Below are 25,919 nucleotides of genomic sequence, written 5' to 3'. Positions count from 1 at the left end.
CCAGGTTACGCTGTGTTTCTTCTGCAGGTTTTGGCTTGTTAGAAGTTTTTTTCATGATAATCCATGGTAGTAATAGTCAATTTAGATATTTTTGGTCCAAAATCAATGTTTTAAGTATGGAATTGTGAATTGGAATGAAGGTTTTGATGTTGAGGTTAGTATGCTGTAGAAGTCCTTGCAATGCTTACAGTTTTTAATGTCCCGTTGGTAGGTTAATCTTCCGCGTAACTTGTCGATTTTATTCTCCAACGTTTGCACGTTTGCTAGCAGAATGGAGGGAAGTGGGGGTTAATTCGATCGCCTACGAATTGTCAGAAGGCAGCCCGCCCTTTGGCCCCTCTTTCTACGCCTCCTCTTCACGCAGATCACGGGGATCGGGGCCAGTTCCCGAGGAAGCAGAATATCCTTCACGTTGGGCTCGTCAGAGTCATGAAAGGAAAAAAAGGATTCTGCTAGTCCGTGGTGAGTAATCACAGTCCTGATGTCGATTAGTTATTTTTGGTCATAGGAGACAGTAGCGGCAACATTATGTACAAAATAAGTTTAAAAAATAAGTTACAAACAACGCAAATAAAGGACGAAAATGCACAATCAGCTGGGGGCAAAACATCTGCCTTCTTCTCTGGCACCATCTTAAAAAGGATGCACAAGTAAACATTTCACTGTTTCACTGTTGTACACAAAGCATGTGACAAATATAACTCGATTTGATTTATGTGTGTGTGTGTCAGGGTCACACACACACACACACACACACACACACACACACACACACACACACACACACACACACACACACACAGGAGGAGACTACTCAGTGAGGACATTCTACAAGTATCAGCACATTTACCTGAGCAGAGGAGAGACGTACATGGAGGATGTTGTGAAATACAGGGGCATGGAACTGGTGAGAGGGTTTCAGTTTAATAACCTCAGTGGATGAAGTATCAGTAAGGCCAAGACCTATACTCACAAAGCTTATGAGATCTGATCTAGGATCAGGTCCACCGCAGTCTATATACTCTTTATTCATCATGAGCTAAAAAGCATAACTGATCCTCGATCAGCACTCTGAGACGCTTTATGAATACGGGCACAGGAAAACTCCTAGTCCTACAATATGTAAGTATACAGAGTGGTGAGGAGGTCTTATCTCTCCCAAAATGATTCATTAGAAAAATTGATCATATTTGGATTGAACTACATGTGGAGGCGTTACCTATTTCAAACTCCCTGTCCTCCATGAGGATATCAGCGTTGGCCACATCCGGGGGCGCTTGGCAGATCCTCAGCTGGTATACTAGAAGAGGATGAAGGAGGAGGAAGAGGAGGAAAAAGAAGAAGGTGTAAGGAACATTTCAACAGAGTAGTAATCCTATTTTTGGTTAATCACTTATTGCATTGGGACTTTCTGTATTCTTTTGAACATGGAATTAAAATAAGTAAGTATATATATATATATATATATATAAAACAGTACCAGTCAAAAGTTTGGACACACCTACTCATTCAAGGGTTTTTCTTTATTTTGAGGAGCTATGAAATAGCACATATGGAATCATGTAGTAACCAAAAAAGTGTTAAACAAATCAAAATATATTTTAGATTTGAGATTCTTCAAAGAAGCCACCCTTTGCCTTGTTGACAGCTTTGCACACTCTTGGCATTCTCTCATCAAGGCAAATGGTGGCTACTTTGTAGAATCAAAAATATAAAAATATATGTTGATTTGTGTTAACACTTTTTTTGGTTACTACATGATTCCATATGTGCTATTTCATAGTTATGATGTCTTCACTATTATTCTATAATGTAGAAAATAGTAAAAATAAATAAAAAGCCACGAATTTGTGAGTAGGTGTCCTAAAACATTTGACTGGTACTGTATATATATATATATATATATATATATATACATATATATATATATATATATATATATATATATATATATATATATATATATATATATATATATATATATATATAACTAGCAGCCTACAGTAAAGTGTGTTTAAATAATTTCTAACATGCTAACAATTTCTGCTAGTTAGTTGTTGCTACTCTACCATGTGGGGTTTAGCTTGCTTGTGTAAGAGGTGAGTAACTGTCTGCAGGGAAGTCAGGCGCAGGAGAGCAGAAATGGGTAACTCCCGGAGCAGTTTAATGTGGCAAAACAAACTGCACCCAGAAACAACAAAATACGGGTTGAAATAACCCGTCGCAAACCAGTCTTAAGTGCACATACACTTTACAACAAACAAACCACACACAGACATGGGGGGGACAGAGGGTTATATGCACATAAAGTAACGAGGGAATGTAAACCAGGTGTGCGGGAAAACAAGACAAAACAAATGCGAAATGAAAGGTTCGGCGATGGATAGAAGACCGGTGATGTCGACCGCCAAACGCCGCCCGAACAAGGAGAGGAACCGACTTCGGCAGAAGTCGTGACAGCTTGAGCCTGCTAACTGAGGAGTGTTAATTCACCTGTTTCCATACATGTTTCATTTTAAAACATTTATCTTACAAATTAGTTGTTTAATCTAACTGCTTAACTATTTATCTGTACGTGGAATTGTATTTGTTTTTTTTACTCGTTTTTTTCTAATCTTTACAGGAAAATGCCACGGGCACTATCTGACATTTCACTGCAACTAATGTAGAAGGAAAAGCTGTGTACAATACTGTGCAGGGAATTGTATTTGTGTTTTTAAAACTAATTTTATTCTAATCTTTACAGGAAAATTCCACATGCATTTTCTGATGTGCGGAGACATTTCACTGCAGCTAATGTAGAAGGAAAAGCTGTGTACATTTGAAAATACTGTGCCAAATCATATGTGAAGAATGCAACAAAGATGCAGAATCATCTGGCCAAGTGCATTTAAGTTCCCCCAGCTCCCACAACAAGCAACCTCTGACAAAAGTGCCTCTACTTCTATTTGAGGTGTAAATGATGAATCAGACAGCTTATCGAGAGCAACAGCTCATGGTCCTCCTGAAATCTGAAGTTTTTTGGACCCAATGGAGGAACGAAGTCAGAGAAATGCTGATGAATGTCTTGCTCGAGCTGTGTATACAACTGGTGCACCTCTGATGCTCAAAGGCAATGTGTATTGGAAGAGATTTCTGAATGTTCTTCGCCCAGCATACACCCCTCCAACCAGACATGCTTTATCTACTCCTTTGCTAGATGCAGAGTTCAACAGAGTTGAAGTGAAGGTCAAGCAAATCATAGAGAAAGCAGACTGTATTGCAATCATCTCTGAAGTGTGGTCGAATGTTTGTGGGCAAGGAATAATTATCTACATCATCTCCACCCCTCAACTAGTATTCTACAAGAGCACAGACAGAAGAGACAACAGACAAACCGGTCTCTACATTGCAGATGAACTGAAGGCAAACATCAATGACCTTGGACCACAGAAGGTATTTGCACTGGTGACAGACAATGCTGTGAACATGAAGGCTGCTTGGCCTAAAGTGGAGGAGTCCTACCCTCACATCACACCCCTTGGCTGTGCTGCTCATGCATTGAATCTGCTCCTCAAAGACATCATGACACTGAAAACAATGGATACACTCTACAAGGAAATGGTTAAGTATGTGAAGGGTCATGAAGTTATAGCAGCAATCTACCTCACCAGGCAAAGTGAGAAGAATAAGAGCACCACATTGAAGCTGCCCAGCAACACACATTGGAGTCATCTTGTTTGACAGTCTCCTGGAGGGGAAGGAGTCTCTCCAAGAAATGGCCATATCACAGTCTGCCGATATGGACAGCCCCATCAAGAGGATCCTCCTGGATGATGTACTTTGGGTGTCAAATGGGAAGCAGCCTGAAACTCCTGAAACCTATTGCAGTAGCCATTGCACGGATTGAGGGAGACAATGCCATCCTGTCTGATGTTCAGACTCTGCTTGCAGATGTAAGACAAGAAATCCATACTGCCCTGCCCACTTCACGGTTTCTCCAAGCAGAGGAAACTGCAGTTCTGAAATACATAAAACAGCCTGAAGATGTTTGCCTGAAGACATACACGCTGCAGTGTTGGACTCCAACTCTGCTGGCAAGAGCATCCTGTCTGGTGCAGAGAAGTACACTTCCAAGCAAGGGCTTTGGGACGGAGATGCAGTATGGCAGTCGTGCCAACATATCTCATCAGCCACCTGGTGGAAGGGACTTTGTGGATCTGAGTATCTCTTTCCCCTGTTGCCTCCATCATCCTTCAAATCTCACCAACATCAGCCGCCTCAGAGCGCAACTGGTCTTTGTTTGGGAACACACACACACCAAAGCACGCAACAGGCTGACCAATCAATACAAGGGTTGAAAACATTTTGGCATCTGGGCAAATTTGAGGCTTTTTGAGCCTGACAATGAGCCACCCTCAACAAGGTTGGAAAGTGACTGAAGATGAGGCCTCAGTCTGATGTTCAAGAGGTGGACATTGAGGAGGTCCAGGGAGAAGACGTGGAAGTCTGAGAAGAAGACAACCAAAGCTTTAGTTTCTAGACTATTATTTTCCAGATGTATGTTGAAAACGTTTTTGGGAGATGCGATGGATCATAGGGAATCATTCAATATTCCCTTTCTTTTGTTGTTCAGTGAAATCATCCCATGTGAAGAGTCAACTCATTTAATTAAAGTTAAATTTGTAACTTAAATGTTTTAATCTACTTATTTCTATTGGAAGGAATTAATCATTTGCAATTATGTCTACTTATGATAAGGTAAAATGTTTATGTTTCTGTCTTTATATGATATAGTAAATATATCCAATGCAAAAAACATCTACATTGAAATGGTATTAATATTAATGTGTATACATTTCCCATTAATTCCCATGTATTCCCATTAATTCCCAATGGAAAGTTTCCACCTCTGAATATTCCCCAAAATGTGCAACCGTACCACAGACCATTGATTTCTCATGTTTGGACAAAAGAGGATCAGGAATTGTGGAGGAGGAGAAACTGACATTTGAAAGGTTAGGCAGAAATGAAAAAAGAAAATCATAATATTCCGACTCCACACCACCTGCATACCAATTTATTCAGCAGCGATGTGATCTCGGCGGTGTGTTTAAGGGCATCAGATAAGCCGGTATACCTTCTGGGATTCAACAGAGCGGCCAAGCTGTGCTGAGCTGGCTCGGAGGCACTGCTAACGATATGAGGGAACGAACGCTGCTAGCTTGCGCTAATGACAGGATTAAATAAGGTGACAACGGTCGGAGCTGGGCCCAGGGAGAGATATTACACTGCACACACACACACACACACACACACACACACACACACACACACACACACACACACACACACACACACACACACACACACACACACACACACACACACACACACACACACACACACACACACACACACACACACACACACACAATCTGAGGAATCGCTGCTGCTAATGACAGGATTAAATAAGGTAGCACTTTGAACTAGGCAAGGATAAATATTGCACCATTGAATCTTACAGCCAACATCTTTCAGGACTGCAGATCCAAACTACACCCACTACCAAGCTACCTGGCGGGGTCATGCCAACACAAACTAGGGGGTAAAATCAATGACATTCATTGATCATTAATTAATTGGTAACAGAGTGTACTTGTTCTAAAAACGTCTCTACAGCCCGAACAGACAGAACAGGAGGGAGATATCTTCTGAGCGATAGACAGATAACTAACTTCCAGACCTGGGTTCATTTACTAGTATTCAATATAATAGATGTGCTTGCCTGAGCTTGTCTGGTGCAACGGGGACCAATAGAAAAGACTCCAAAATGCCAACCCCGCTAAAGCAGACAGTCAGTTATATAGATAAATCTACTTTTGCTTCCCCATGAACAGGGGTTTATTCACTAGGAAGCAAACAGGGAGGGGCACCTTCCTTTATTTGTCCAAAAAGAAACTCACATTTTCTTAGCAAAATGTTTTGCTACAATTTGCTTCCGTGTGCATTAATGAATACACCCCCAGCTTACAGAGTAGACAGAGGAGGAGGGAGGCTGTCTAATAGACAAGTGGGGGCTTTGGCTCTAGACAACCACACTACAATAACACAAATTAAGTAGCGAGAAGCACTTAGCATGTGGCTTCTGTTAAATGTGCTAGCTGATTAATAAGATTCTCTTAGAGGCTCCTTGGGGGGTGGGGGGGTTGTGTGTGACTGAATTTGGTGAATAAGTGTCTGTGTGTGTGTCTGTGTGTGTGTGTGTCTGTGTGTGTTTCTGTCTGTCTGTCTGTCTGTGTGTGTGTATTGCCAATTGAAGCAAAAGCAATGAACAGAGTCAATGACTTTCTGTGTCCCAATGAGAGACTCCGTGATAGGCTTTAATTAACAAAAGAGCTACATTAAAAGAGGAAATGTTTCTTTGCTTCCTCTATGTCAGTGGTTCTTAACCTGGGTTCGGTCGAACCCCAGGGGTTCGGTGAGTCAGTCTCAGGGGTTCGGCGGAGGTCAAGACACACATCCGATTCATATGATTCGTGATGACACGCCCCGCTTGGCCATCATTGGCTGCAGGTGATCACGCTACATCGCTTGGCCTATCTGTGCTGCAGGGGATTTGGTGTGCTCAGAAGTCGACTGTGACTGTCGTGATGGTACGTCTTGTGATTTCTTTCTTAATATTTTAATCCCTTCATACTTACTATGTCGAGCAAAAAAAGAAAGTGGTCGGACGAATATGTACAATATGGATTAACATGTATAACTGAACGTGATGGGAGTCAGCATCCTAACTGCATGATTTGCAATGCCAAGTTGAGTAATTCTAGTCTAGCACCAGCAAAACTAAGAGAATACTTCCTTAAGCTGCGTGGAGATGGAAAATACAAGAACACAACGCTTGCTGAATTCAAGGTGAAGAGAGCCAGATTCGATGAAAAGGCTACTCTGCCTGTTCTCGGCTTTGTACTCATCAACAAACCGATCCCCACAGCATCGTACGAAGTTGCTTACCTGATCGCAAAGCAGGGCAAACCACACACACCATTGGTGAAACACTCATAAAACCAGCTGTGTTAAAGATGGCAAATATCATGCTGGGAAAAGAGGCTGAAGTTAAGTTATCCCAAATTCCTCTTTAAAATGACACCATCAGCGACAGAATAGTGGACATGAGCAAAGACATCTTGGCTCAAGTAGTTGCAGATCTGATTTCAAGCCCGGCAAAATTCAGCCTTCAACTCGACGAGACCACAGACGTTTCCAATCTAAGCCAGCTTGCTGTATTTGTGCACTATGTGAAAGACGACGTGATAAAGGAAGATGTTTTATTTTGTAAGACTCTTACAACAACAACTAAGGCAGCCGATGTGAAGAAACTTGTGGATGACTTCTTCAAAGACAACAATCTCTTGTGGGATATGGTTTCTGCAGTTTGTTCGGACGGAGCTCCAGTCATGCTGGGAAGAAAGTCTGGTTTTGGTGCACTAGTGAAAGCCGATGCACCACACATCATTGTTATGCATTGTATTCTGCACAGGCATGCGTTGGCAACAAAAACCTTGCCTCCAAAACTGGCAGAAGTATTAAAAATTGTAGTGGAATGCGTGAACTAGTGCTCTGCGGCACCGCATCTTCAGTGAGCTGTGTAAAGAAATGGGCTCTGAATTCGAGGTACTTCTGTACCATTCTAACGTCCGGTGGTTATCCAGGGGACAGGTGCTGAATCGTGTTTTTGCCGTGCGTGTGGAATTAGCCCTGTTTTTGCAAGAGCACCAACATTGTCATGCAGATTGCTTCAAAAATTCTGAGTTCATTCTCATTTTAGCGTACATGGCCGATATCTTCGCAGCTCTCAATCATCTCAATCAAAAGATGCAGGGCGGTGGAGTCAACATCATCGAAGCGGAGGAAAACCTGAAGGCTTTTCAAAAAAGCTACCGTTATGGAAACGACGAACGGAGAACGATAACTTTGCAAACTTTCCCCTGCTGGACGACTGTGTCAGTAAGATCGAAGAAGTATCTGGAATCGGAGACATTTCTGTACTCGCGGAACTGAAGCAAGCAATTGCCACGCACTTAGATGAGCTTGCAAAGTCTCGACGGATACTTCCCTACAAGAGAGTCATATCCAGCATGGGTGAGACAGCCGTTCACGTTTAGTGTTGAGACAACAGATGTCAATGATGAATACCTCGATGAAATCATTGAAATTCAGCAGAGCCAGGTTCAACAGCAACTCTTCAGAACAACAACGCTTTCAACGTTTTGGTGTCAACAAATGGTAACGTACCCTGTTATTGCTAAGAAAGCTCTGGAGATTTTCATACCGTTTGTTACAACATATCTTTGCGAGCAAATCCTTTTCGAGGATGCTGGACATAAAAACGAAGAAAAGGAACAGGCTTTGTTGTGAAAATGACATGAGTGGCACTTGCCAAGGTGAAGCCGCGCATTTCTGAACTGGTCTCTGAAAGGCAACAGCAGAAGTCACACTGATTTGCAGTAAATATTCATTATTATGTTTTTGTTTTTGTGTGAAAATCATGTTTTGATGATTTTGTTCTTTGAACACAGTGATGTTGATGCACGGTTCATTTTGTGCACCAGTAAAATATATACCTATGTTTTGAATTTGAAAAAAGTTCTTTTATTTTTCCAATTAAGAAGGGTTCGTTGAATGTGCATATGAAACTGGTGGGGTTCAGTACCTCCAACAAGGTTAAGAACCACTGCTCTGTGTATTGCCTTCATGTGGGATGTACGTCTCGACTGACCGGTTGATGTGCTGTGAACAATGAAGATAATCACCACTCAAAACAGGTGGACTCTGGGAATTGAGTCATCAGATCTGCCCACAAATGGTATTTATAATATTATGATGCTTGCATAATGTCCTGAATAACTATGTAACTTATCAACTTATATCCTTTCATAACTAGATTGGAATAAGTGACAGTTTTGCGTGTTGCATGTGAGGAGTGATAACCACATTCTATAGATTTAGTTCCCCCCGGCCATTCTGTGATGTGACCTACATGAAAACACTTTTTTTGTTTGTCATTCTGGACAGCAAACTGCGTGAATAAACCGGCTGCAGCCAATAATTTGATTACTTGACAGTTGAAGACAATCTAATAAACTAAATGAATATCTTTAATAAGCGTTGTATAAATCCTGGCTACTTCAAAGCAAAGCAGAGGGTTCACTAAGGGGAAATAAAGTTGTCGCTCTAACTCGGTGGCCCATTTCAAATGAATCGAAGCAAAACTCATTCCAGAGTAATTCCCATGCCAAACACAATAAAAATAAAACATTGCTGTGTATAATCTCTAGTCTAGTACATTCATATCACTAAGCAGAAGCAGCTACAGTGGCTTGCAAAAGTATTCACCTACTTTGGCATTTTTCCTATTTTGTTTCCTTACAAACTGGAATTAAAATAGATTTTTGGGGGTTTGTAACCATTTCATTTACACAACATGCCTACCACTTTGAAGATGCAAAATATTGTTTGGGGTGAAACAAACAAGAAATAAGACAAAAAAAATGAGAAACTTGAGGGTGCATTACTATTCACCCCCCAAAGTCAATACTTTGTAGAGCCACCTTTTTCAGCAATTAAAGTTGCAAGTCTCTTGGGGTATGTCTCTATAAGCTTGGCACATCTAGCCACTGGGATTTTTGCCCATTCTTCAAGGCAAAACTGCTCCAGCTCCTTCAAGTTGGATGGGTTCCGCTAGTGTACAGCAATCTTTAAGTCATACCACAGATCCACAATCGGATTGAAGTCTTGGCTTTGACTAGGCCATTCCAAGACATTTAATTGTTTCCCCTTAAACCACCCGAGGGTTGCTTTAGCAGTATGCTTAGGATCATTGTCCTGCTGAACCTCGGTCCCAGTCTCAAATCTCTTGAAGAACGAAACAGGTTTCCCTCAAGAATTTCCCTATATTTAGCGCCATCCATCATTCCTTCAATTCTGACCAGTTTCCCAGTCCCTGCCAATGAAAAACATCCCCACAGCATTATGGGAGGTGTTCTTGGGGTGATGAGAGGTTTTGAGATTGCGCCAAACATAACGTTTTACTTGATGGCCAAAAAGCTCAATTTTAGTCTCATCTAACCAGATTACCTTCTTCCATTTGTTTGGGGAGTCTCCCACATGCCTTTTGGCGAACACCAAACGGGTTTGCTTATTTTTTTCTTTAAGGAATGGCTTTTTTCTGGCCACTCTTCCGTAAATTCCAGATCTATGAAGTGTACGGCTTAAAGTGGTCCTATGGACAGATACTCCAATATCCACTGTGGGCTTTGCAGCTCCTTCAGAGATATCTTTGGTCTCTTTGTTGTCTCTCTGATTAATGCCCTCCTTGCCTGGTCCATGAGTTTTGTTGGGCAGCCGTCTCTTGGCAGGTTTGTTGTGGTGTCATATTCTTTCCATTTTTCAATAATGGATTTAATGGTGCTCTGTGGGGTGTTCAAAGTTCCTGATATATTTTTATACCCAACCCTTATCTGTACTTCTCCAAAACTTTGCCCCTGACCTGTTTGGAGAGCTCCTCGGTCTTCATGTTGCCGCTTGCTTAGCAGCATTGCAGACTCTGGGGCCTTTCAGAACAGGTGTATATCTACTGAGATCATGTGACAGATCATGTGACACTTAGATTGCACACAGGTGGACTTGATTTAACTAATTATGTGACTTCTGAAGGTAATTGGTTGCACCAGATCTTATTTAGGGGCTTCATAGCAAAGGGGTGAATACATTTGCAATGACCACTTTTCCGTTTTTTAAATTTTTTATAATTTTTTGAAACAAGTTATTTTTTAAATTTCACTTGACCAATTTGGACTATTTTGTGTATGTCCATTATATGAAATCTAAATAAAAATCTATTTAAATTAGAGGTTGTAATGCAACAAAATAGGAAAAATGCCAAGGGGGTGACTACTTTTGCAAGGCACTGTAGGAGCTGCTAGCTTCAACAGACAGACCAGCTCTCCTTATTTGACGGCAGGGATGGATGTACAGATTATTAATATTAATAATAATAACATGATTGATCAAATAGTTAAGCTGTGCCTTTTGAACATCTGACAGACAAATTAAAAACCTTTTAATAACTGTAATCAACAAACCGTGAATGTGACTTGTCAATCCATACTATATCAAAGTCCATGCCTGTAGTTTACCCATAAATAAAATAAAATAAAATCAAATCAAATCAAAATCAAATTTTATTTGTCACATACACATGGTTAGCAGATGTTAATGCGAGTGTAGCGAAATGCTACTGAAAACACTTTTTTTGTTTGTCATTCTGGACAGCAAACTGCGTGAATAAACCGGCTGCAGCCTATAATTTGATTACTTGACAGTTGAAGACAATCTAATAAACTAAATGAATATCTTTAATAAGCGTTGTATAAATCCTGGCTACTTCAAAGCAAAGCAGAGGGTTCACTAAGGGGAAATGTTTGGGCGGAGCTGAAACTAAAGTGACGGTTTAGCAGTTAAGACTGTTACAGTAAAGTGATTGGAGTACCTCGTAAGCCACCCCACCGGCCACAATTGAGACAGACTGGTTAACCGTGAGAGACGTTTGATACAGGCCGGGATCAATAAGCACTTGTAGTAAAATCATAAGTGCTGGCTGTAGCAGAATGACATGGGCCTTGCAATTGGGATACTTTATCTGTTTTTTTCCAGTAGCACCGTGTCAACAATCAGTGTAAGAGCAGCCTTGTGTGTCATTAGCAGTGCGAAGAGGCTGTATGTGTCTGGATGTCAGTATAGAAAAAATATATTTGGGAAAGTGCTCATTTCTCAGAGCGCACCCTGTAGCCAATAATCAATGTGACATAGGTGTATAGAGCCATGTCCCTTCACTGATTCAATACAAAGACAGTCAGATTGGAGAGAGGCATCGAAGCGCAATAAGTCAAGATTAAATTGACTATGAAAATGAGCTGAGCCAATAATGAATGCTAGCTGCCATGTGTGTCAGAGGCCCTAGGCAGACAGCGTGCATGAGGGGAAGAGGTAAGAGGAGGCGGAGGAAGAGTAGAGGGAGAAAGTGGAGGAGAGGGAGGAGGAGGTGAAAGAGGAGGACGAGAAAGAGGAATAGGAGGAGGAAGAGGAGGAGCGGGAGGGGAAGAAGAGTAGGAGGATGAGAGGGAGGAGGAAGAGAGGGAAGATGAGGAAGAGGAGGAGGTAAAAAAAGGAGGAAGAAGAGGAAGATGAGGTGGAGGAGGAAAGGGAGGAAGAGAAAGAGGAGGAATAGGAGAAAGAAGATGAGGAGGAGGAGAAGAGAGAGGAAGAAGAGTAGTAGGAGAGGGAGGAGGAAGGTCAGAGGAGAGGGAGGAGGAAGAGTAGGAGGAGTGGGAGAAGGCCTAGGAGCTTCACTCCGCTGCCTGTCAGACCATTGATCTCTTCCTTTTCCTCTGGCTTTGTTCTCTCCTCTCTATCTCTACCTCTCATTCACCATCTCTACCTCTCACTCACTATCTTTACCTCTCATTTATTATCTCTATCTCTACCTCTCACTCTCTAACTCTCACTCTATCTCTACCTGTCTCTCTACCTATCACTCTCTACCTCTCACTCACACACTATCTCCACCTCTCACTCACTATCTCCACCACTATCTCCACCTCTCACTCACTATCTCTACCTCTCACTCACTATCTCCACCTCTCACTCACTATCTCCACCTCTCAATCTCTACATCTCACTCTCTACCTCCACCTCTCACTCTCTACCTCCACCTACTATCTCTACCTCTCACTCACTATCTCTACCTCTCACTCACTCTCTACCTCTCTATCACTATCCCTACCTCTCTATCACTATCTCTACATCTCACACACTATCTCTACCTCTCACTCACTCCTTCTTTCTTTCTTTCCCCCTCTCTCTCCTCCTCCTTTATCACATTTGTTTTCCATCTTTCTCTCTCTAACCATCTTTTATATTTCTCTGTCCCTGCCTGTCTCTCTGATGTAGTGGTCACCATGGTAACTGAGCACGAAGAATCCGCTGCCGCTGAAGTCGCTGTGGAACTTAATGAGGATCTGGTTGGAGGTGCTGTAGACCGACTCCAGCGCTGTGTTCCCACTGAACTGACCGATCTGGGGGGAGCTCTGGTCCGGACCATCCCTGTAGAGACACACACAACATACACACCAAGGATCAATGACAAATCCCTCCGTATGGGCAGGTGATGGACATTGTCAATAGACAATGAAGACAAGACATTGACCAATACAGACATATATTTGAAAGAAGCGCATTGGAAATCTATTGTGGACATTTTTAATTAACGTTTCCCACGTCAATTGATACATAACCGATCACTGATCTACAGTATTCCTTCCAGAAAGAGACGATTATAGCGTCTCTTTTATAAACTTCATTTTTGGAGATGCCACAGCATAAGAGTGTCATTACAGAGACTGGGTTTTAAAATGCAGAAAGGTACCCCAGATATCAAACAAGCTACCCAATTAAGAGACAGGGGCAGGAGGAGGGTTACATCTCTGTGATCGTGACAGCCAAAGAGCAGACCACCCCCATGGGTCAAATCTGGAGCCAGTCAAAGGTAAATGAGTGCGTGAATGTGAGAAGGGGGTCTGTTTAACCCCCACTCTGGGCACCACTGGGTCAGAGCAGTCCTAGCGAACAAGCAGAGAAGTTTTATTAATCTGGCTAATCTCTGACACCTGGGATTTTTCGGGAGCACGGTGTGTGTGTGTGTGTATGTGTTTGTGTGAGGGAGACTGCTTGAGTGATTGTCTCTTTGCATTAGTGCATATGTGAGTGTGTGAGTGTGTGCGTGCGTATCAAGTGTGTGTGTGTGTGTGTGGGGGGTTTGTGTGTGTGTGTGGGGGGTTTGTGTGTGTATGTGTGTGTGTGAGGGAGACTGCTTGAGTGATTGTCCCTTTGCATTACTGCATACGTGAGTGTGTGAGTGTGTGCGTGCGTATCGTGTGTGTGTGTGTGTGTGTGTGCATGTACGTGCGTGTGCGTGTGCGTGTACGTGCGTGTGCGTGCGTGCACGTGCGTGCGTGTGCGTGCGTGCGTGCGTGCGTGTGCGTGTGCGTGCGTGCGTGCGTGCGTGCGTGCGTGCGTGCGTGCGTGCGTGCGTGTGTCTGTGGGTGTGTGTGTGTGTGTGTGTGGGTGTGTGTGTGTGCGTGTGCGTGCGTGTACGTGCGTGCGTGTGCGTGTGCGTGCGTGCGTGCGTGCGTGTGTGTGTGCGTGCGTGCGTGCGTGTGCGTGTGTGTGTGTGTGTGTGTGTGTGGGTGTGTGTGTGTGTGTGTGTGTGTGTGTGTGTGTGTGTGTGTGTGTGTGTGTGTGTGTGTGTGTGTGTGTGTGTGTGTGTGTGTGTGTGTGTGTGTGTGTGTGTGTGTGTGTGTGTGTGTGTGGGTTTGAAGCCAGCATGACATCTCACAGCGTTGAGAACAGATTGAAGCTCTGGCAGCTTGCCGCATTCAGCAATATAAATACATACTATGAGAAACTGAAAGAGAGCCGTGAGGGGGGGGGGCAAAAAATGCATTATTTAAACATGCGGGGGGACAAAGGAGGGACTTATTATTTGTGTGCTCATGGATGGAGGACATGAATCTATTCCATCCATTACGCTCTCTCTTTCTCCTCCTTCTCTCCATCCCCCTCCACAACAGGGGTGTCAGAGTGCTGGGGAGGACAATTACTCAGGAAGCCGCTCTCTTTAAAACATCAAGATGCCTTTGACTGGATCTATGGGGATACATGACGAACTTGCCTTTTGGCGACTGCATTACTGCATTACATTTCCTCCAGAACTCTTTGCCGTTCACAGGCAGAGATTAAAAGTCTGAGTACATTGATCATACTCTGTGCATTTAAATGGACTAACTGTGCGTGTTATATCACTGTTGGTCCGTTTGTTTAATGAAGGGATGGAGTAGGGATGGAGTGATGGAGGGAACCAGATGGAGAGAGAGAGAGAGAGAGAGAGAAAGGGGGTGAACAGTTCAAATCTCTCTCAAACCAACCAGAAGACAAAGTTCTGTTTTATCAATAGTGAGAAATGCAGTAGCTATGGTAACCACAGAAAGGATGCATCCAATTAAGAAAGAACAGTTTGGAAGAGAGGTTTGAGAGCACTGGGGAACGTGAAATGCAAAAACAAAGTTGGCTTTTTTCCACAAATGTATAATTACTTTTACGTTTTAAAACAACAACACAATATGGAAAACTTTTACCATACCGAAGGTTTCTGCCAAAACAGGTTTTAGTAATAATTCTACTGATTAAGCATCCAACACGTATAGTCAAGGGTTAGCTCTACTATAGTTGGCTAGGCTAATTGACTATCACATGGTTTTACATAATTTCTTGTTACCTCCTCATGGGTATTGCAACAAAAGTCTAATTTCATTGAAACTAACTAAAAAAGTAATTATTATGTACAACATGACACAATTTACATCAATTTATTACAATAAACACCTCAGTTGCTGTGTAAGAGGTGAGTGGGGAGAGGTGAGTGGGGAGAGGTGAGTGGGGAGAGGTGAGTGGGGAGAGGTGAGTGGGAAGGAGAATAATAGCCTAGTTTTTCTACCTGGCCTTCCAACCAAGGTTAATGAACAGAGGAGCTACTATAGGTGAACAGAGGAGCTACTATAGGTGAACAGAGGAGCTACTATAGGTGAACAGAGGAGCTACTATAGGTGAACAGAGGAGCTACTATAGGTGAACAGAGGAGCTCCTATAGGTGAACAGAGGAGCTACTATAGGTGAACAGAGGAGCTACTATAGGTGAACAGAGGAGCTACTATAGGTGAACAGAGGAAGCTCTTCATTAACCCATTTCTCCACCAGGCTGCTGATTTAGAAATGGACATGAAAAAAAATCTTTGCTCGAACGTGATTGGTCAAACTCCCCCAGCCCTCCTGTATCAATGAACATCATTTGTATCCTGTTGGGTTGCTACACTTCTGTGTTGTGGCACTCTAACGTTGCCCACTTAGAGGGCTGTGAGAAAACTGAAAATCAGTCACCATGTGGGATAAAAGGCAGGAATTCAGTTGGTGAGGGAATAATATTGCACCATTCCTGCTAGTAGAGAAATACATATCTAACTGTGTAAAAGGGTTTAATATTGCACCATTCCTGCTAGTACAGAAATACATATCTAACTGTGTAAAAGGGTTTATTATTGTACCATTCCTGCTAGTAGAGAAATACATATCTAACTGTGTAAAAGGGTTTAATATTGCACCATTCCTGCTAGTAGAGAAATACATATCTAACTGTGTAAAAGGGTTTAATATTGCACCATTCCTGCTAGTAGAGAAATACATATCTAACTGTGTAAAAGGGTTTAATATTGTACCATTCCTGCTAGTAGAGAAATACATATCTAACTGTGTAAAAGGGTTTAATATTGTACCATTCCTGCTAGTAGAGAAATACATATCTAACTGTGTAAAAGGGTTTAATATTGTACCATTCCTGCTAGTAGAGAAATACATATCTAACTGTGTAAAAGGGTTTAATATTGTACCATTCCTGCTAGTACAGAAATACATATCTAACTGTGTAAAAGGGTTTAATATTGCACCATTCCTGCTAGTAGAGAAATACATATCTAACTGTGTAAAAGGGTTTAATATTGCACCATTCCTGCTAGTAGAGAAATACATATCTAACTGTGTAAAAGGGTTTAATATTGCACCATTCCTGCTAGTAGAGAAATACATATCTAACTGTGTAAAAGGGTTTAATATTGTACCATTCCTGCTAGTAGAGAAATACATATCTAACTGTGTAAAAGGGTTTAATATTGCACCATTCCTGCTAGTAGAGAAATACATATCTAACTGTGTAAAAGGGATTAACAGCAACACTTTTGTTAGTTACTGTAATAAAGCACTATTGAGCGGTTTAGAGAGAGATGTGTGTAGTGCATACGTATGGAAATAAGGTATTTCTGTTTATTATTTTGAATAATGTGTGCAAAAAATTCTAAAAACCTGTTTTCGCTTTGTCATTATCGGATATTGTGTGTAGATTTATGAGGAAAAAAAAGTATTTCATCAATTTTAGAATAAGGCTGTCTGAATAGTCAAGGGGTCTGAATACTTTCCGAATGCACTGTAGATTCTTACCACACAGTGATGTAGTCACAGATGGGTTCTGTACTGACCATGCCGAAGGTGATGTGTGTGTGTATATATATTATAGTGTAATCTAACTCATTAGCTGTTCATTAAGAGGTCGGTTCTTACCACACAGTGATGTAGTCATAGATGGGTTCTGTACTGAGCACGGTGAAGTTGATGTAGATCCCATTGCCAGGGGGAACCCTCACACTCCACACACAGTCCTGGAAGTTGGGGTACTCCTCGGGGTGGCCGGGGGAGTAGATGGTCCCATTCATGGAGGTGATGTTACCACCACACAGTGCTACAGAGGAGAGGGGAGATGTGGTCAGGTTAGGTGATGTTACCACCACACAGAGGAGAGGGCTAGGTGATGTTACCACAAAGTAGAGGGCTAGGTGATGTTACCACAAAGTAGAGGGCTAGGTGATGTTACCACAAACACAGAGGAGAGGGCTAGGTGATGTTACCACCACACAGAGGAGAGGGCTAGGTGATGTTACCACAAACACAGAGGAGAGGGCTAGGTGATGTTACCACAAACACAAAGTAGAGGGCTAGGTGATGTTACCACAAACACAGAGGAGAGGGCTAGGTGATGTTACCACAAACACAGAGGAGAGGGCTAGGTGATGTTACCACAAACACAGAGGAGAGGGCTAGGTGATGTTACCACAAACACAGAGGAGAGGGCTAGATGATGTTACCACAAACACAGAGGAGAGGGTTAGGTGATGTTACCACAAAGTAGAGGGCTAGGTGATGTTACCACAAACACAGAGGAGAGGGCTAGGTGATGTTACCACAAACACAGAGGAGAGGGCTAGGTGATGTTACCACAAACACAGAGGAGAGGACTAGGTGATGTTACCACAAACACAGAGGAGAGGGTTAGGTGATGTTACCACAAACACAGAGGAGAGGGCTAGGTGATGTTACCACAAACACAGAGGAGAGGGCTAGGTGATGTTACCACAAACACAGAGGAGAGGGTTAGGTGATGTTACCACAGAGGAGAGGGCTAGGTGATGTTACCACAGAGGAGAGGGCTAGGTGATGTTACCACAAACACAGAGGAGAGGGCTAGGTGATGTTACCACAAATACAGAGGAGAGGGCTAGGTGATGTTACCACAAACACAGAGGAGAGGGTTAGGTGATGTTACCACAAACACAGAGGAGAGGGCTAGGTGATGTTACCACAAACACAGAGGAGAGGGCTAGGTGATGTTACCACAAACACAGAGGAGAGGGCTAGGTGATGTTACCACAAACACAGAGGAGAGGGCTAGGTGATGTTACCACAAACACAGAGGAGAGGGCTAGGTGATGTTACCACAAACACAGAGGAGAGGGCTAGATGATGTTACCACAAACACAGAGGAGAGGGTTAGGTGATGTTACCACAAAGTAGAGGGCTAGGTGATGTTACCACAAACACAGAGGAGAGGGCTAGGTGATGTTACCACAAACACAGAGGAGAGGGCTAGGTGATGTTACCACAAACACAGAGGAGAGGACTAGGTGATGTTACCACAAACACAGAGGAGAGGGTTAGGTGATGTTACCACAAACACAGAGGAGAGGGCTAGGTGATGTTACCACAAACACAGAGGAGAGGGCTAGGTGATGTTACCACAAACACAGAGGAGAGGGTTAGGTGATGTTACCACAGAGGAGAGGGCTAGGTGATGTTACCACAAACACAGAGGAGAGGGCTAGGTGATGTTACCACAAACACAGAGGAGAGGGCTAGGTGATGTTACCACAGAGGAGAGGGCTAGGTGATGTTACCACAAACACAGAGGAGAGGGCTAGGTGATGTTACCACAAACACAGAGGAGAGGGCTAGGTGATGTTACCACAGAGGAGAGGGCTAGGTGATGTTACCACAGAGGAGAGGGCTAGGTGATGTTACCACAAACACAGAGGAGAGGGCTAGGTGATGTTACCACAAATACAGAGGAGAGGGCTAGGTGATGTTACCACAGAGGAGAGGGCAGGTGATGTTACCACAGAGGAGAGGGCTAGGTGATGTTACCACAAACACAGAGGAGAGGGCTAGATGTTACCACAGAGGAGAGGGCTAGGTGATGTTACCACAAACACAGGAGAGGGCTAGGTGATGTTACCACAAACACAGAGGAGAGGGCTAGGTGATGTTACCACAAACACAGAGGAGAGGGTTAGGTGATGTTACCACAAACACAAAGGAGAGGGCTAGGTGATGTTACCACAAAGGAGGAGGGGCTAGGTGATGTTACCACAAACACAGAGGATAGGGCTACGTGATGTTACCACAAACACAGAGGATAGGGCTACGTGATGTTACCACAGAGGAGAGGGCTAGGTGATGTTACCACAAACACAAAGGAGAGGGCTAGGTGATGTTACCACAAACACAGAGGAGAGGGCTAGGTGATGTTACCACAAACACAGAGGAGAGGGCTAGGTGATGTTACCACAAACACAGAGGAGAGGGCTAGGTGATGTTACCACAAACACAGAGGAGAGGGCTAGGTGATGTTACCACAAACACAGAGGAGAGGGCTAGGTGATGTTACCACAAACACAGAGGAGAGGGCTAGGTGATGTTACCACAAACACAGAGGAGAGGGCTAGGTGATGTTACCACAAACAGGAGAGGGCTAGGTGATGTTACGAGGAGACTAAATATGTTACCACAAACACAGGACACAAACACAGAGGAGAGGGCTAGGTGATGTTACCACAAACACAGAGAGAGGGCTAGGTGATGTTACCACAAACACAGAGGAGAGGGCTAGGTGATGTTACCACAAACACAGAGGAAGGGCTAGGTGATGTTACCACAAACACAGAGGAGAGGGCTAGGTGATGTTACCACAAACACAGAGAAGAGGGCTAGGTGATGTTACCACAAAGTAGAGGGCTAGGTGATGTTACCACAAACACAGAGGAGAGGGCTAGGTGATGTTACCACAAACACAGAGAAGAGGGCTAGGTGATGTTACCACAAAGTAGAGGGCTAGGTGATGTTACCACAAACACAGAGGAGAGGGCTAGGTGATGTTACCACAAACACAGAGAAGAGGGCTAGGTGATGTTACCACAAAGTAGATGGCTAGGTGATGTTACCACAAACACAGAGGAGAGGGCGAGGTGATGTTACCACAAACACAGAGGAGAGGGCTAGGTGATGTTACCACAAACACAGAGAAGAGGGCTAGGTGATGTTACCACAAAGTAGAGGGCTAGGTGATGTTACCACAAACACAGAGGAGAGGGCTAGGTGATGTTACCACAAACACAGAGGAGAGGGAAGACATGGTCAGGTTAGAGGTCTTTCCAGGCTACACTGAATGAGCAACAAGGCACAGCAGTAAAAGTCATGGTAATCACCACTTCTTAGTAATATTTTATAATACTACAGCAGTCTAATAGTGATAGCAGTGGATGCCATTGGAGTAGTAGGATATTTTAAGTTGTAGTAGTGGATGTTAAGGTCCACGAAACGCCCACTGCTGCCCTCTAGGTGCAACATCAATGTGCTACCATACAGATCATATCTATTCCTCTGTTCATAGTTACCTTCACAGCGAGGTACCGGGTGGTTCCAGTTGCGGCTGATTCCGTGCAGACAAGTGAGAGAGGCCTCTCCGCTGAGGGAGTAGCCAGGCAGACACTCGAAGGACACAGTGAGGCCCACACTGAAGTCACTGCCGATCACGATGCCATTACGAAAAGGACGAGGGTCGGGACAACTCTGTAGCTGATAGGCTGAAAATCAGGAAGTAGCCGATCATTTAAATAAACATTGACTGAAAATACATAAGAAAATGACGCAAACATGAAAATGAATACATAAAATGTAGACATCATATCTAGGATACTGAAAGAGATTACCCAGACTAACATTATGACAAATAAAATTACATATAATTGAGTTGAGTGAAATCACAAGCCCTTTTTGAGTTCTCCTCTCCCACACATTCTACTGACTAACTCTGTAGTCTACACTGTCGGCATAGGTTCCAATCCGGCCTACGGTCCTATGACACAACATATATCTTTCCCAGTGTCATCCTCTTGCTTTTCTTTCTTTTTTCTTCAAAACAAACAAACTCTATCCTCACCCTGGTAAGTCATCTGGAAACCTGGCTTGTTCTGGGAGTAGTCGCTGTGGAAGAAGAGGCTAGTCTGGTGAGTGGTGCTGAACAGGGACTTGGGGACATGTGGTCCACTGAACCTGTCAATCACTGTGCCCGTCTCCAGCGTTCCACTCCGAATCTCCAGGTAGTCATGAATGGCCTCTGTGGAGAAGTTGAGGAACTGCAGGTGGATTCCTGAAAAAAACAACAGGTGGATTAAAAACACACTGGTCAGTCCATGAGTTTCTGTTATAAAGAATAGACCATGATCTTACTCATCTATCCATTACTTCAGAAGGCGGGTTAATCCCAGAACCAACTGAAGTAGAACACTGTACCTCTACCACAACAAACATCACAAGAGATGCTCCAGTTTCAACTGTTCTGCCTTATTATTATTCGACCATGCTGGTCATTTATGAACATTTGAACATCTTGGCCATGTTCTGTTATAATCTCCACCGAGCACAGCCAGAAGAGGACTGGCCACCCCACATAGCCTGGTTCCTCTCTAGGTTTCTTCCTAGGTTTTGGCCTTTCTAGGGAGTTTTTCCTAGCCACCATGCTTCTACACCTGCATTGCTTGCTGTTTGGGGTTTTAGGCTGGGTTTCTGTACAGCACTTTGAGATATCAGCTGATGTACGAAGGGCTATATAAATAAATTTGATTTGATTTTGATTTGAAGAGATTACAGGTTAGTTGACTGAGAGCAGACGCTCATTGGTACATAAAAATAGTTGCCAAGGAGAGGAGCAACTAGATGTCATAATATATTCAAGCTACCTTAAAGGAGAATGATATACCGCTAATGAGGTTAATAATAACAATAATAATGATATATGCCAGTTAGCAGACATTTTTATCTAAAGGGACTTCCAGTCATGTGTTTCCATGCCTGTGCTATTTAGACCTAAAAATCAAACATCATTACCCCTACATTTGGACCCTAGTGCACTAGCGTCAAAGGGTTCTTCAGTTGTCCCCACAGGAGGACCCTTTGAAGAACCCTTTTTGGTTCTAGGTAGAACCCTTTTGAGTTCCACGTAGAACCCTTTCCATAGAAGGTTCTATATGGAAGCAAAAAGAGTTCTATCTGGAACTTAAAAGGGTTCTCCTATGGGGACAGTAAAGAATCCTTTGGAATCCTTTTTTGTAAGAGTGTATTCTATGTCTTTACCCTACTGCCTGTAAACCAGGATGCTGTTCTGTTGACTTGAAGACTGGTTAAGCATTTACATCACTGTTGGTGTTCCCTGTTTCCACGTCTCTGCTCTTTATGCCTATAAATCAAGGATAATTCCTGCTACAGCTCCAAACATACACGAGTCTGACACTTCACTGCTATATCTAGGGCCCCTTCCCACTAGCTGTGTTTTAACTGAAACAAGACATACACTTCCTCGTATGACAATGTGCTACTGTGGCTTGTCCACGGCAGCGAGGTGATGTACCAAAGCCAATAGGTAGTTTGACAGTGTGTGTGTGTGTGCGTGTGTGTGCGTAGCCACAATGACTGTCAGTGTGTTCCCGTACCAAAGCCAATGGGTAGTATGACAGTCCAGGTGCAGTCTAATCCACTGGGGTAGTTTCCAGGGAATCCAGGGCTCAGAATGACACCGCTGACATCCGTCATGGACACACCACACTGGGCTGCGGAGACAATCCCACTCACACAGGTTAAAGAATGAATCATAGAATAACATACAAATAGAATGACACTTTTTAGACTAGAGTAGAGTATCATAAAATAACTTCTTTATTAGTCCATCAGAGACAAACATGTTTTTATGTGTATCTATAGCTGCAGCCTTGTAAAAGCAGAGGTTTGTCTTGATTTACACCTCTAGACAGTGTGAATGGGTATCGACGCCACCAGCTGTGCTAGATTAGTACATTAGTATTGACATCCCTTCCTTTCCAACTGTGTATTGTAGGATCAGTGCTTCAGATCAACTCATTCCTGTACAGTTACACTTAGAAAAAAATTACTATCTAGAACCTAAAAGAGTTTCAAATGGGTTCTTTGGCTGTCCCCATAGGAGAACCCTTTGAAGAACCCTTTTTGGATCCAGGTAGAACCCGTTTGAGTGGCATGTAGAACCCTTTCCACAGAATGTTCTACATAGAACCCAAAAGAGTTCTACCTGGAACAAAAAAGGGTTCTCCTATAGGGACAGTTGAAGAACCCCTTTGAACCCCCTTTTTTCTAAGAGTGTACTAGCATAGCCTCCTTCTCTCTCAGCAGGTCAGCCAGTCTGAGGTAAGTCTTAAACTACAATATGTTTAAAAATACATCTATGATACAGTTTGCCAGGAAAGAGCAGCCTCCTGTGAACGTGACAGACACACTAACGGTTCAAATGTATGAATACTCTATCTACCCCATGTCTCGTTGTGTCCCCTGTGTTAAATAGGCTCCCTATCATTGAGTCATAAGGAGAGGTATCGGTATCCTCAGCTTTGATCCTGGATAAAGAGTAGCCTAAAGAAATGGTAACAGAGCCCTTGTTAAAGCTGCAATATGTAACGTTTTGGGTGACCTGACCAAATAGTTATAGATCTGTCAATCTCATTGAACGCAAGTCTAAGAAGTGGTAGATATGTTCTATTTGCACTATTTCTACGATTCCCTTTCTTCAGCTTAGTTTTGCGTCTTTTACTTTCGGTTTTGTACATCAGCTTCAAACAGCGGTTTAGATGGTACAACAATTATTTTCTCTAGGGTTTGCTTGTTGTGTCACATAAACTTAAATTAGGAGCACTAATAGAATTTTAGCATCCAGGAAATGGTGGCGCGATATTCTGCATATTTCCCCTTTAAGTGAAAATAATAGCCTTTTGTGTGCTAAAAGACACAAACCTGCTCCCTACCTTTAGTTATGGTGTCAGAGCTTTAGAAAGCAAAAGTACAAAAACTCAATGATTTGGGATCTTTCAGAAAATGTGGCTCCACAGATGTGGACATTTTTTTTTCACCACTTAGGAGAGTCCAAGTTATTGTCTCTTCTTCACAGCTATTGTGTGTCAGAAAAAAAGGTAATTATGTTCGATAAAGTGAGAATAAAATTAAGATTAAACGATTATGGGCCAGATTAAACAACGTCAAAAACCCATCCGTGTTTAAACCCATCCGACCTGAAAGGTTATAGGTGAGTTGAGTCGACTGTAAATAAAGAGTTGAGCCGACTGTAAATAAAGAGTTGAGTCGACTGTAAATAAAGAGTTGAGCCGACTGTAAATAAAGAGTTGAGCCGACTGTAAATAAAGAGTTGAGTCGACTGTAAATAAAGAGTTGAGCCGACTGTAAATAAAGAGTTGAGCCGACTGTAAATAAAGAGTTGAGCGACTGTAAATAAAGAGTTGAGTCGACTGTAAATAAAGAGTTGAGTCGACTGTAAATAAAGAGTTGAGTCGACTGTAAATAAAGAGTTGAGTCGACTGTAAATAAAGAGTTGAGTCGACTGTAAATAAAGAGTTGAGTCGACTGTAAATAAAGAGTTGAGTCGACTGTAAATAAAGAGTTGAGTCGACTGTAAATAAAGAGTTGAGTCGACTGTAAATAAAGAGTTGAGTCGACTGTAAATAAAGAGTTGAGTCGACTGTAAATAAAGAGTTGAGTCGACTGTAAATAAAGAGTTGAGTCGACTGTAAATAAAGAGTTGAGTCGACTGTAAATAAAGAGTTGAGTCGACTGTAAATAAAGAGTTGAGTCGACTGTAAATAAAGAGTTGAGTCGACTGTAAATAAAGAGTTGAGTCGACTGTAAATAAAGAGTTGAGTCGACTGTAAATAAAGAGTTGAGTCGACTGTAAATAAAGAGTTGAGTCGACTCTGAATAAAGAGTTGAGTCGACTGTAAATAAAGAGTTGAGTCAACTGTGAATAAAGAGTTGAGTCGACTCTGAATAAAGAGTTGAGTCGACTCTGAATAAAGAGTTGAGTCGACTCTGAATAAAGAGTTGTCGACTCTGAATAAAGAGTTGAGTCGACTCTGAATAAAGAGTTGAGTCGACTCTGAATAAAGAGTTGGGCGAACTGTGAAGAAAATAAAAGTTGAGCCAACAGAACAAATGTGAAAGCATGAGATAAACAATGTGGCCTTGATCAGTCTACGGTTGAACTTTAGAGTTCCTAACACTGAGGCCCAGAGTCCCAAGAGGAACCTTCTAGTGCCGCATCGCCTTCCAACATCTGTGGCAGTGGGGGGGGCATAGTGGGAGGTTAGGGGGGTAAACTTCTGGCACATCAAAACACAGTCTCAATATTAGGAAGGTGTTCCTAATGTGTTGTACACTCAGTGAAATAGGTTCTTAAAGGGTAAAGACAGGCAAGAGACTAACAAGGAATGTGTCTGTCTCTTATGCAAACCAAGGCCCCCCCCCTGGCATCATCAGGCTCATTATTTGGTTTCAAATGTTACTGTTAATGAACAAATCTACCAGATCCATCATCTGTCTCAGTGAGTTAATGTACATGGACAGAATATACAGTTGAAGTCAGAAGTTTACATACTCCTTAGCCAAATACATTTAAACTACGTTTTTCACAATTCCTGACATTTAATCCCAGTAAAAATTCCCTGTTTTAGGTCAGTTAGAGTCACCACTGTATTTAAAGAATATTATATGTCACAATAATAGTAGAGATAATTATT

At 42.7% G+C, this 25,919-nt stretch overlaps 1 protein-coding gene across 1 annotated transcript in view; it reads right to left on the bottom strand.

Annotated features, from left to right (window-relative positions):
- The window catches only part of LOC112246006 (CUB and sushi domain-containing protein 3-like), a 385,088-nt gene that overhangs the window by 116,799 nt on the left and 242,370 nt on the right, over positions 1-25,919 (bottom strand). Inside the window, exons 35-40 of the mRNA XM_042295029.1 lie at positions 22,800-22,916; positions 21,251-21,460; positions 20,706-20,894; positions 17,263-17,440; positions 12,998-13,143; positions 1,220-1,300 (exon numbers count right to left, since the gene is read on the bottom strand). Of these exons, the coding sequence (XP_042150963.1) occupies positions 1,220-1,300; positions 12,998-13,143; positions 17,263-17,440; positions 20,706-20,894; positions 21,251-21,460; positions 22,800-22,916 (921 nt within the window). The remainder of the gene's footprint in view (positions 1-1,219; positions 1,301-12,997; positions 13,144-17,262; positions 17,441-20,705; positions 20,895-21,250; positions 21,461-22,799; positions 22,917-25,919) is intronic.

This window comes from Oncorhynchus tshawytscha, linkage group LG13, assembly GCF_018296145.1.
Source record: "Oncorhynchus tshawytscha isolate Ot180627B linkage group LG13, Otsh_v2.0, whole genome shotgun sequence".
Classification (NCBI taxonomy): Eukaryota; Metazoa; Chordata; class Actinopteri; order Salmoniformes; family Salmonidae; genus Oncorhynchus; species Oncorhynchus tshawytscha.
Note: the sequence above shows the minus strand (reverse complement) of the source record. Positions and strands in the feature narration are given on the sequence as shown.